This window comes from Monopterus albus, unplaced genomic scaffold (assembly GCF_001952655.1).
Source record: "Monopterus albus unplaced genomic scaffold, M_albus_1.0 scaffold66.1, whole genome shotgun sequence".
In the NCBI taxonomy this organism is placed as follows: Eukaryota; Metazoa; Chordata; class Actinopteri; order Synbranchiformes; family Synbranchidae; genus Monopterus; species Monopterus albus.
This window is the reverse complement of record NW_018127946.1, coordinates 38,594-51,021: the sequence shown is the minus strand read 5'-3', so window position 1 is coordinate 51,021 and position 12,428 is coordinate 38,594. Positions and strand designations below refer to the sequence as shown.

Here is a 12,428-nt window from a genome sequence, read left to right as displayed (position 1 = left end):
GGTAGGGAAGGGGAAGCGGCAGGCCACCACCTTGGCTGTTCTCGGTAATTCCATTTCCAGCTTCAGTTCCAGCTGATCCATCTGCAGATGAAGACAGCAGCATGAATATTATTTTGGCATTCTGAAAACATACATGGAAAGATCAAATATGAAGACTGATACATGCATCTATTGTATGTTTTCATAATGTCAGTTTATAAGCAGCTAGAAAACTGGAGTGCCAGGCCACCGACAAATACATTGGAATGATTTATAGTAGAACTACAGTTAAAGAAGCTATAAGTAATGCTACTTTACTGTTTTACTGACCTTAATTTGCACACTTGGCATGAATTACATTCTAAGAAAATGCAATGATTAAATAAAACTGTGGGACAACGAGGAAAACTCACCATTTGAGGGACTCCGAAAATGACAACATTGCAGTACTGAGCAAAACTGACCTAGCAAAAAAATTGGAAATATAAGGAATAGTGGAAAGACACCCTGACATGCTTTTCATTTTCTTACACTACAGTGGCTTCAGAAAGTATTCAGAACCCTTCACATTTTGCTCTCTGTGCTGTAGATTTAATTTAAATTGGATAAAACTCCCATAATTCTACACCCACTGATTCTCAATGACAAAGCAAAAAACATGTTCGCATTTTCTTTTCTTTTTTAAACAAATTGAAATCTCTCATTTAGAAAAGTATTCAGACTCCTTGCCGTGGCACTCCAAAATGTTGTACACCCTGTTTGCTTTAATTGTCCTTGAGATGTGGAGTCCACCTGTGCCAAACTGAATTGACTGAACATGGTATAGAGGCAAACACCTGTGTATACAAGGTCCCACAATTCACACTGCATGTCAGAACACAAACTAAACCATGCAGTCCAAGGGATTTTCTGTAGACCTCTGAGGTAAAACTGTGGTGAGGACAGGGATAGAAACCATTTCTAAAGTGTTTCCAGGAGCATAGTGGCCTCAATAATTGTGATACAGAAAAAGTGCGGCCCTACCAGGACCATGGTACAGGGGTGCTTGTCTGTGGCAGGGACAGGGAGACTGGTCAGAACACAGGGACCCAGAACACACAGCTGAGATAACACTGGAGTGTCTTGTCTTCAGGACAAGTCTCTGACTGTCCTTGAGTTGCCCAGAGAGAACTCAGTTTTAAACCCAATAGAACATCTGTGGAAAGACCTCAAAATGGCAGTGAACAGTTGCTTTGGAGTATTACAGTATCTGCCAGGAAGAAACTGTCCAAATCTAGGTGTGCAAAACATATAGAGTTAAAGCCAAAAGAACACTCAAAGCTGTGAAATTTGATCAATTTACAGTTTTCCACAATTGCTAAGACACATTTCTTGAAACCTTTTCTCAACACTGTAAAGACAAAACCCATTTTGCCAACTAAATTCACTAAACCTCTGAGTCTTCTTGTAAAATAAAACCAGGTTTTCAGATAATACACAAAGTCAGTCACCATAAAAATACTACTGAGCATACACACTACATCAAAAATGGAAACCACAGTGTTCAGGGCATGAAGTTCCATAAAAAAGGTTTACTGTTTACAATAAAGTAAATACATTTCATGTTTTCAAACAAACAAATAAATAAATAAATATGTAAGCTCACAACTTAGTAAGAGTTTAGGTATTGCATACTGTAAGTACTGCAAGCAATACAGTATTAGATGTCTGTGGATTGAGCATTTACAAAAATGTAGTACTGCAAAAGGACAAAGACAAAATGTAAATGAAAAGTACATTACACTGTATATGTACAGTAACTATAAAATTAATGTCAACAAGTGACTCATTGGGCCTCAGCATCACATCTTTGTGCTGGAACAGTCCAGAGGACTCAGGCAACATTCTCCCTGACCTCCTCCACCTCCTCCTCCTCCTCTTCCTCATACACACACTCTTCCTCCTCTGGCTCTCAGATTGTTTCTATCCATTGTTGGCATCAACCTTCAGCTCACCTGTGCACTCTGAGGTTATGTTGGTTCCACATCATTAGCAACAGGTGTGAACAGTTTTATGCCATATTGACAGCTGCGTTGTAACTGTGTTTACCATCTGCCACCTGAGGTTACCATTATGCATCACAAGTGCAAACTGTGTTTTAGTGAGTGAGAATGTGTTTAGAGTTTTGCAAAAAGGTTGAATCAGATCTGGAAACTGTGTCAGACCAGGTGATTATTGTTTAAGGTTTAGCAAAAATAGTGATTAATTGCTGAAAAAATGTAGAAGAAATCATCTGGATGTAGTTTTAGGTAGAAGACCTAGTGATTCATTTAATAAATGAGTTTTGACAGTTGACAGTTTTGTTCTGATACTGGGGTTTAGTGTTTTAGAGGTTTGGAAAAACTAATATGAAATCTACAACACAGTGTGCAAAGAGTGAAAGGGTGTAAATACTTTCTCAAATGATGTAGAGAATACCTGATGTCTGTGACAAAAATAATGCACTGACACTCTCCCTAGGATACTACACTATTTACTGGAGTACTGTACACTACTGGGGTGTCACTGACCTTCCACAAATCTGAGATGTGGAAAGAGGTGGAGCAGTGGACTCCCTCTCTCCAGGCCTTGTAGCGAGAATACCACACCAGCCAGGGGTTCAGCTCAAAGCCGGATGCCTGAAACCCATGCTTGGCTGCTGCTATCACCTGCAGGGAGTAAAAAATATTGGATGTAAAGCAAGTGTGGCTGTTCCTGCTGTTTCTGCAGCACATCTCATAAATACAGTGTCAGATTGGGCAGTAGCCTGCTGAATATTTTTTTCTCCACTTAGGTTTTCTGTTCATAAGGTTTGAATTTATGTTAGGTGGTATTTTATAGACACATGAAAATAACATGGATTGGAGCTAGAAGGGATTCCTTCTTTATATCAAGGATAACCTACATCACTGTTTACCTCTGTAATACAGGTTCTGGCCTTAGGACAAAATCATTTTTAAGCCTGTCACCACAAGGTAAGACAACACAACACTTACTATCCTTCCATCTCCACTTCCAATGTCCACCAGTTTTCCTGATCTGGCCCGCAGCACCTTGAGGACATTTTCCACCTGAGCTGTGGTCGCTGGTACAAACGGGAGGCAGATTTTTCTCAGGGCAGGAGCGACAAACGGAACGGCCACCGCGTAGAGCGCGACAAGCGACCCTCCGACCACCCCCGTGACAAGCAGACCGAGCCGGCTTCTGCTCCTGCTCCTGCTGTCCCTGACATTCCTTTCACACTGATTCGCCTGTGTCGAATCAGGAAAAGGCTCTTCTTGTGACATTATGTTGCCTTGACGGAATAGTTCGCTTAAATACGTAGCTAAGGTTAACTGAACTCCAACTGCACGAGAGACAGCTGGACTCTGCTAAAGGTTAGCTCCCTAAAGGTTAGCTCCCTAAAGGTTAGCTCCTAAGGAGAAGTTTTCATGAATAACATCATGTCATTCAATTAAACCTAAGATCATTGTGCCCACTTTAAGCGACAAGCAAACCATCACAAACCAAAGAATGAGTTATGGAAAAAGATATCCCTGTCCTACGATTTGATCTAAATTCTAAAAGATAACCTGTGCCGCGCTGTTATAGGTCCGGGTGGACGACAAAGAGCAGATAATGAAAGTTCCTTTCTTACATCTTTCCATAGTCCGTACAAGATAGCACAAGTTAATACAATAATATAAAACTAAGTACAAAGAAATACACACAGACACACATTAAATGGCATCCTGCCATGCACAATAAATGAAAAGGTAAATATTTATTGAAATTAATAAAAACAGACAGACATATAATCAACAGAAAAAAAGGACAAACCAAGCATTGAAAATTTGATACACAGAAACATCAGTAAATAAGCAACAAATCCAATGTAACACTGTATTGTACAATATAAATACAATGCAACAGTGTAACCATTTACACACCAACAGAAAATATAAGTTTAAGTTTTCTCAGTCATTCCATAAGATTAAGCTTGATAACTTTTGAGTCCAGAAAATATTAGGTTACATGAAACATTTTCCGTTTGCTGATTTCACTGGCATAACTAATATGTTTCCATTATACAGTATGCTCTCCTCAGTCTTTGATTCTGATCACACAACACAGGAGAAGGAGAAGGAATAGTTCTCAAATGGTTTTAAATATATGTATACATTTTAGCCAACAGTGATAGTGTCCAAAACATATAGGAAATACAGTAATGCATCATTCATTCATAAAATATTCCTAAATATGATGAATCATCATGAATATTGTCTACAATAGCACTGAAACCTCAAGCTAAACAAGGAACAGAAAAGGAAAAAGAAAACTGTGATGCATTAGAATGGATGGATATTAGCTCAGAATGTATGCATATAATGCTTCTTCCTGTACATAGAGTTCCATTGTCATAGCAGTGGGGTATTTAAAATGTAACAGCTGCTCATAAGCTCTTTGGCTGAGTTATTTTCATCATAACTATTTACTATAACGTTAGGTCCAGTCAGCTCAGCTCTTGTTGCAAAATCCAATTAAATTTGAAATATATGAGACCAAAGCAGACAAACAAATGCTTTAAAGGTCAGCATTCATTTCAATGAATTAAATTGAAAACTAATTTTAAAAATAGGCTGAAAGGTCAGGATTTTTAACCTCTGCAAATAAAGAATTAAAGCTACAATATGGAAGTTCTGTTCAAATTAAGCCAGATCTAGCACTGGACTTCAAAGCAAATCACCAACCAACAGTATGTAACCCATATGATTGATTGTCCCTGGAAACGGCCTGATATAACGCTCCTACTTCGGCAAGCAGAATTGCAAGAACTCAGCCCACATTAACATTAAAGGAACAATTCAGGATTTTTCAAGTTGGTGTTTCTCATTGATGTATCCCTATGTATGTGAGAATAGGTCTTAATTGTTGTCACTTCTGCTCTCCCCAGTGACCCTGAATGTGTCCACCCGGAACGCCTCTACGCTGCAAACTATGAGGGTTTACCTTTAAAGTGATTATTTCTGCTACTATTTCACCAGTTCACTATTATCCCTCCTTTTTTCATTTTTGTCCATTTGAATGTAGTTCCATTTAGGTTTTGATTAGTTGACCATTTTCTTTATTTCCATGTTACATTAGAAGTCATTAGACAGTGTACGGTGAACAGTGTGATCCTGCCCTGACATGCCATAGTGGATCTGATGATGGTGGTGCATGTGGTGCTGGCTGGTGGTGGGACCATCATCCATCATCAAATCATCCTCATCCTCCACCCTGTACCCCTCTGCCCCATCTTGAGAATAGCTATGCTTCATCACCAGGATGTTCCATCGACCCGTTGGTGTGTTGTGGTGGGAAAGATGTGGCGACTGCTGGTTCACCATCACCGGTGGCAGTGGTGGCACAAGAGCCCCCTCATCAGCAGCAATGGTGTCATCTCTCACGCTTAAGTTGCTACAGCTACCATGGGCATTGCCATGCACACTCCCCTGCTGAGACCCACAATGGTGGTCACGAATGCATTTGCTTGAGGAGCAACGGAGCGTGTGGAACTTCTCAAAGTCCTCAGCTAGGGCAGCATCAGTCAGATCAACAGATGGGACATGGCGCAGAGTACAAAGTTCGTAGTGAGGAGGCTCAAAACCAGGGTGGAGAAATGCAGGGTCAAAGTCATCTCTGAGGATCAGTAGAGAAGAGTAGACACATACACATGCGTTTTACTTCGGTTCTCTGGAAACACTGGTATACCTGTCTTTTAAAGGGGCAGTAGATTTATGGGTGTTCTTTTGCTCTCGTTTTTATGTATTTTCTGTTTATTGTTTCATTTTTAAACTGTTCTTTTATTGCTTTTATTTGTTTTGAACTTGGACCTTGAGTCTGTAACAAAGTGTCATTCATTCATACATATTGACACATATTATGCCAAAGCAGTGAATGTTTAGGAAAGCACAACAAAAAGCTGATGGTATAACATTTAGTTATTAGTATCATAATTATGATCTCTGAGGTAAAGGCCTTGTCCACAAGTTATCAAATAAGATTTTAGTACATTCAATGTTAAGAGCTGCTGTAATCTACTTCTGCCACTTGGGGACTGTAGAACACTGATAAAAAAAACCTGACACTGTATCACCTAGCTTTTATGGTAAACTTGTTAGTGCACAGTTGCTCATTTACATTTAACAGCACATTAGGATTCATTTGGAGCTGGGTTTCAGGCCCTTAAGTCCAAAATTAACTCTCCTTCTAGCCCTGTTTTGAACTCCACTGGCCTGGGCTGTGTATACAATGGGTTTATCAGAGCTCTCCTGAAAACAAATGATACATGCTGCTGCAAAGCTCCTGAAAGCCCAGTTTGTGGCTTGAAAAAACTAAACAACAAGCTGGAGGCCAAAAAGATGAGTAGTATTTAAGGTGAGGTGCAGAGTTGGTTTTAATTTTCCATGGGTTTGTCACTACGAGTGACATCTTTCATATTACACCAAGATATTTGATTGTTTCAATAAAAAAATACTAGTTAGTCTCTTTATGCAAAGGGACTAGTTTGTATATGTAGTGTCCACAAGTCGAAAGCAGACATTTTAAAGCAATGTGTTACTCGAGGAACTCAAAATAATTAATACATTAGACTTAGATTCTAGGCATTGAGAACCAGCTAAAGGCAGCTTCTTACAAACTACCCCCAATGCATAGACCAGGCTCCGCTATCACACTGCTTTGCAAGTGTAACTGGTGGGTTGGCCACACCTATATCACCATGTCTCTCTGCATTATATTGTGTTCTTGTTATATTTTATTTGCTCCCTTCACTTGCTGCTTTAAAGTGCCTTAGATTTGTGATTTTACTGCCTATTTAGATTTGTGTTATTGCTCATCTACTTTATATTTCACTTATATTATGTGTCATTCATGTGGATGGTAAAGTAAGAATTTCATTGTACGGGGAAAAATGTTTCCTAACTGTGCATATGACAAATAAACACTTTGACCCCTTTGATGTGAGCAATTTGTCGTGTTAATCACGGACATAAATACCACCTCCAGAGAAAATGCTGCGATGAGCAATTGCCATGCTGGTCACTGCAGTGAATATTCCACAGTGAATTCTGATCTCCCTCTGTTATTTACCTGTGTCCTACTTTCCTCTGAGGTATGTTTTGTGAATTGATTGCACGTTAGATTTGTTGCTGCGCAAAATGTTTATTCAGTTAATACATTTATAGATTGTTTAGGGGATGACTGCGTGCTTCTCCATGGGTGACAATTGATTTGAGTGCAATCCTGCAGGAGTTGGCGTCTGTCGCACATGTTGTGCCAAGATACAGCCAAGGTATTTTTGAGCAGCTTTACTTTTAATTGTTTTGAATCTTTTTATGTTTTTATCGAATGTGGTTTTACTCTTTGTAGGAGTAATAGCCACTGTTGCTTTGCCTAGTGTCTTTTATGACAAGAAGCCTACTTAAATGTATCTCTTATGTTTACTGTATCGCTCATATAGGTTGGGTCAATTTTATGGTGTATGAGCAGTATGTGAATGGTTTGGTGTACAGGGAGGGAAGATCCTCTTAATTTTGATTATGGTATTGTATGTGTTTTGTTTGTTTGTGTCTGACTGTGATCAAATGATTTCTGTGGTGTTTATTGAATGGGTCTGTTCAATCTGTTGACCTTGACCATTTTATTCCTGTTTAAGCCCATGAAAGAGAATTGTACTATATTTATTTTGAAAGTGGGTGGGTAGGTTGTCTTGAAGGGTAGTATTTTAGCTTTTGGTGTTAGTCCTTTTTTTTTTTTAGCACCGATTCAATGTCACTAAATTATACATTGGCTCAAACGAATCCTAATTCTTGTGGATAAAACAAGCGTCTGTGTTTTTGCAGACTTATCTGAGAGTGTGGGAACCCAGTTCTTGTAGAGTTTGTATGAAACTGACCTCTTCATTCAGGAGGGACAATATTTGTTGGGACTGGGATGTACTAAAAGTTATTCATTTGTGTCTGGCTCACCCGGGCCTGTATATTGGCCCGGTCACTCAAGCAAACCACATATGGACATCAACAGGACTTAGCCTCACCTCCATGACTACTACAGACCAAAACCCCCTTTCATCATGCATTAGAACTACTGCATTAGAACACACATCTGGAACTCACACCTCTGACCTTAGACAGCAAGTTTGAATGAACTCAAACAAGTCCAAACCCTTTCTTCCCAGGAACACTCAGACACTGGATATAAAACTTGGCTTAAAACTCACTCTCTCTTTAGGACAAAAATGTCTTTAGATTTGGAAATTTTGTGAAATTTTGCAAACCAAAAGGTGTGTGAAATATCTATAAGAAATTTGAAAATGTTGAGTCAAGCTGATGATGTCTGGACATCACTATATAACTAGTCACTGCAAAGACCTCTTCCTTAAAGTTCTTATAACAGTAGAACTTATCCCAAACCTGAAGTTACATTACAACCAAAATGTATAGTAATATAGTAAGTGATACATGAGTGTTCCATGAAAACTAATATATGCCTGTTTAAGATGCTAGATAAATCAAATATCACTAAATAATCTTAATTTTGATAACTTCTTCATTACTACTCAAAAGATTCCTTAGGAAATTACTATTAAATTTCCTTATCATAATGCATTCATGCTGAAAGTTGAGTGCTTCTTTTATTCTCAAAGTCAGCTGTTCCTTTCTTCCCACAAAATAATCCATGTATGAGTTTCATGTCAAACTGTGTTGCTTAAAATTGTGTATGTGTTATTCCACATTACAGTTATATGAAATGTATATTTCAAACATACAGCCATGGTGGAGAAAGTTATGAACTATACAGAATTAACTTTAAACAAAGATTAATATCCCAGTCCAACTCTCTTCAGTCAGAGGTCAGCACCTCACACTCCCCTCAACCAATCAAATCAGAGTACATGTATAGTTCATTAAATGATTTATGAGTCTGCCTGTCTGAGAGTCATTCAAAAACAAAACAAAAAGAGTCTGCGCCTCCTGAATGTGCACCTGTCGTCTGTGTTTTTGTGTTAAATTCATTTTTATTTAGATCACATGCTCAAGAAGTGTTTTTATTTAGCAACGTATAGTGATTTTTGAACCTATTTTTGTAAATCAGCAGAAAGTCAACACAAAGCAATGCATGCCACTTTTGAATAACTTCAGCTGAACTTTAGAGCAAATGAAAATTTTTGTAGCAAAGCTGAAAACGAGTTTTATTTAAGCCGAAACTTTTGTTAGACTCCAGAGATACCATCATGATCTCACAATGATCAGTTCAAATTAATTACAGTTTTCCTTTGAGAAATGTCTAAACAGCCAAACAATGGAAGGACCCTGGTGAAGCCAGCATCCTGAAAGAAGAACTGGCCACCTGAGAAGCAGCTCCCCTGTGAGCGAGCCCAGAAATCGGGCAACAAAAGATTGTCACCAGTCTCAAGCTCAGGGCCATCTTGGAAATCTGGACCCAGCTCGACTGTGACCCAGAGAGGCTCCAAACCAGCACTTCTCTTCTCCTGACCATGTGGAATCTCCAGAGCTAATGGCTAACTCCTGCTAAGGCTAAGTGACATCATGGCTAACAGCTGATGTCTCATGAAAACCATAGCTATTAGTTACTAAATTAAGTCTCTAACCTATAGCATTTGACAGTTATTTTTCCCCCTCTATATTAGTGATTAAATCCCAGAATTTTGATCTAGAATCTAGCTCAATTTGTGACCAGAGTGATCATCTTCCACTCATTCATCAATCAAAAATATTCAAAAATGTACCATTTGAATCAACTCTCTCAACCTGGTCATTTCCCCTGTGTACATCTTGTAAATAAGTTTATTTTGCTTATAACTGGCTTCATTATGCCATCCTATGTGTTGCTCCTATTTCCAGTAAATGGGCCACTGAACTGGTAGAGCCACTGCTTTCAGAACAAGACTGAATTAATTGCTCCAATTAATCAATTGTTCAATAGGTTGAAGGAACTATAACCACCTGGGGCCCTAATCTAATGAGGTATTGGAATATTAGGTATTAATATTTATGTCATAAGTGTAGTCATTTCCATTACATAAGCCCATCATCTTGAGTCTCTTACAGCAAATATTGAATTTTGCATTAAATGTTTTCCCACACTTTGGAACTTATCATAACCCAACCCAAATTCTGATGGATTGTAGAGTTATGACCATCTTATGAATTCAACATGTTGGGTATTGTAGCTTCTTTTTGTATTTTATTCACAAGGGATACTTAGATTTCAAAGTGACTTTTAAAGACCTCACCTGCGGATGATGTATTTCTTTCGAGGCTGTTTGATCTGGATGATGACAGAAATGATGAGCAGGATGACAACCAAGCTACAGGTTATTCCAATGATGGTGAGGTTGGTGTTATCAAGTGTGCCCAGAATGCTGGCTTTCCTCCTCTCTAGTTAGAGATACAAAATGATTTAAGGCTAAGGTTATATAAGCCGCAGCAGTGTGTTGCAAATACACTAGGTGGTAATGTGTTTAGTGGTGTGTGACAGGGTACTGTACCTTTGCAGTGATTTTCATCCCAGGGGTAAACACAGTTCTGGATTCCGTTGCAAACCAGGGTGTGGTTGATGCACATGTTGCTATGGCAAAAGAAAGCATCTCCCTCACATGGGGCTGTAACACATACAATAAGGCAAGAGCCAGAGCATATGAGCATAGTGGAGCGCAAGTGAGTCAGGAGCGGAAGTGGGGGGGATTTTGGACAGAGCTCAGAGCAGCTTCTTTAAAGAGGAGGCAGTGTCACCCTTTGTCCCACTCCAATTTCTCTCCAGTAGCGCTGACACACTGAGCCTGAAGCATTCCTAAGCCTGACCCAGAATGCATCTGTGTCTTGCACAGTCATTCAACATTTTTCAGTCAAAAATCGGCCATTGTGAGCTCAATAATGGAGTTCCTAAAGTACTTTAAGAAGGAAAATGAAAGGTCATATAGGTGTACTGTACAGTATATTTTTTAATTGAATTAGGCCTATTGAGCCATTGAATTTTACATATGACTTGTTATATTCCTTGTTACATAGATCTAACTGTAATTTGAAATAAATCATTTCTATTTAGAGTAGTTGTTCTTTGGGATGTAAGGCTACCATTGAAGCTAAAAGTGAAATCCATGAATATTATTTCCCCTTTTTTGGAATGAGTAGGTGTGATTTGAGTGGAGTGGGATGCAATCTGATTTGAGTGCTGAGCATTAATGAGTGGTGCAGCTTTGAGTGACCAGATCTGTGAGCAAGGAGTAGAAGTTATCACTGCTCCACTCTGCTCATATGCTCTGGCAAGAGCCATGCAAATATTGCACATGGCTGACTGAAAGCTAAGCCATACAACCACACGAAAGCATGAAAATAAATAGTGAAATCACTTTTGAGTTGATAATTTGAATCAGAATCAGTTTTATTGGCCAGGTGTGACGGACACACGAGGAATTTGACTCTTGTACATCGGCTCTCAATGTGCAAACAATAAACCAGCATAAGGCTGTGTAATATAACAAAATAAGCAGTATAAACAGCAGCATTGACAGCAACAAACAGTGCAAACAATGCAGGATAAGGAGTATAAACAGACAGTAAACAATGCAGACAACAAAGGAATGTTTGTTGAAATGAGATAAATAGGAATAAAAACAGAATACTTTAGAACTAGAGACCTGTACGAGTCTGTATAATCTGTACAATGTATACACACACACACACACACACACACACACACACAGGTATTGAGGGTTATTGTCCAATCATACTGTCATGGGTTAAATGTTAATCAGAGCGACAGCCTGGGGGAAGAAACTGTCCCTGTGCCTGGTTGTCTTAGTGCACAGTGACCTGTAATGCCAACCAGAGGGGAGGAGTTCAAACAGATTGTGTCCAGGGTGTGAGGGGTCTGCAGTGATCCTCTTTGCCCTCCTTTTGACCTGTGAGGTGTGCAGGTCCTCCATGGAGGGCAGGCTCACACCAATGACCTTTTCTACAGTCCTCACTGTCTGCTGAAGTCTGTACTTGTCCTGTTTGGTTGCTGAGCCAAACCAGACAGTGATGGAGGTGCAGAGAACAGACTCCATGATTCCTCTGTAGAACTGTATCAGCAGCTCCTGGGGCAGGTCGAACTTCCTGAGCTGGCACAGGAAGTACATCCTCTGCTGTGCCTTCTTGGTGATGGTCCTGATGTTGGATGTCCACTTCAGGTCCTGGGAGACAGTGGAGCCCAGGAACTTGTAGGACTTTACTGCTGATACAGTGCTGCCATGTATGATGTGGGGGGGCTCTTCCTGAAATCCACTGTCATCTCCACTGTTTTGAGCGTGTTCAGCTCCAGGTTGTTGTGGCTACACCACAGGACCAGCTGCTCATCCTTCCGTCTGTAGGCTGACTCGTCATTGTCTCGGATGAGACCAATGA

General features: G+C 39.6%; 2 protein-coding genes across 2 annotated transcripts in view; both read right to left on the bottom strand.

Moving 5' to 3' along the window:
- Positions 1-3,662, bottom strand: atpsckmt (fATP synthase c subunit lysine N-methyltransferase; the record flags this gene model as incomplete). Its single annotated transcript, XM_020604505.1, has 4 exons — positions 2,994-3,662; positions 2,529-2,666; positions 393-443; positions 1-81 (listed from the first exon to the last, which is right to left on the bottom strand). Coding segments are annotated over exons 1-4 (561 nt in total), but the record flags the coding sequence as incomplete, so codon positions are not given.
- A 203-nt stretch (positions 3,663-3,865) lies between these two features.
- Positions 3,866-12,428, bottom strand: part of LOC109962684 (neuropilin and tolloid-like protein 1) — a 17,299-nt gene continuing 8,736 nt past the window's right edge. The window contains exons 8-10 of the mRNA XM_020604591.1: positions 10,532-10,645; positions 10,277-10,421; positions 3,866-5,658 (exon numbers count right to left, since the gene is read on the bottom strand). Of these exons, the coding sequence (XP_020460247.1) occupies positions 5,118-5,658; positions 10,277-10,421; positions 10,532-10,645 (800 nt within the window). The 3' untranslated portion in view covers positions 3,866-5,117. The remainder of the gene's footprint in view (positions 5,659-10,276; positions 10,422-10,531; positions 10,646-12,428) is intronic.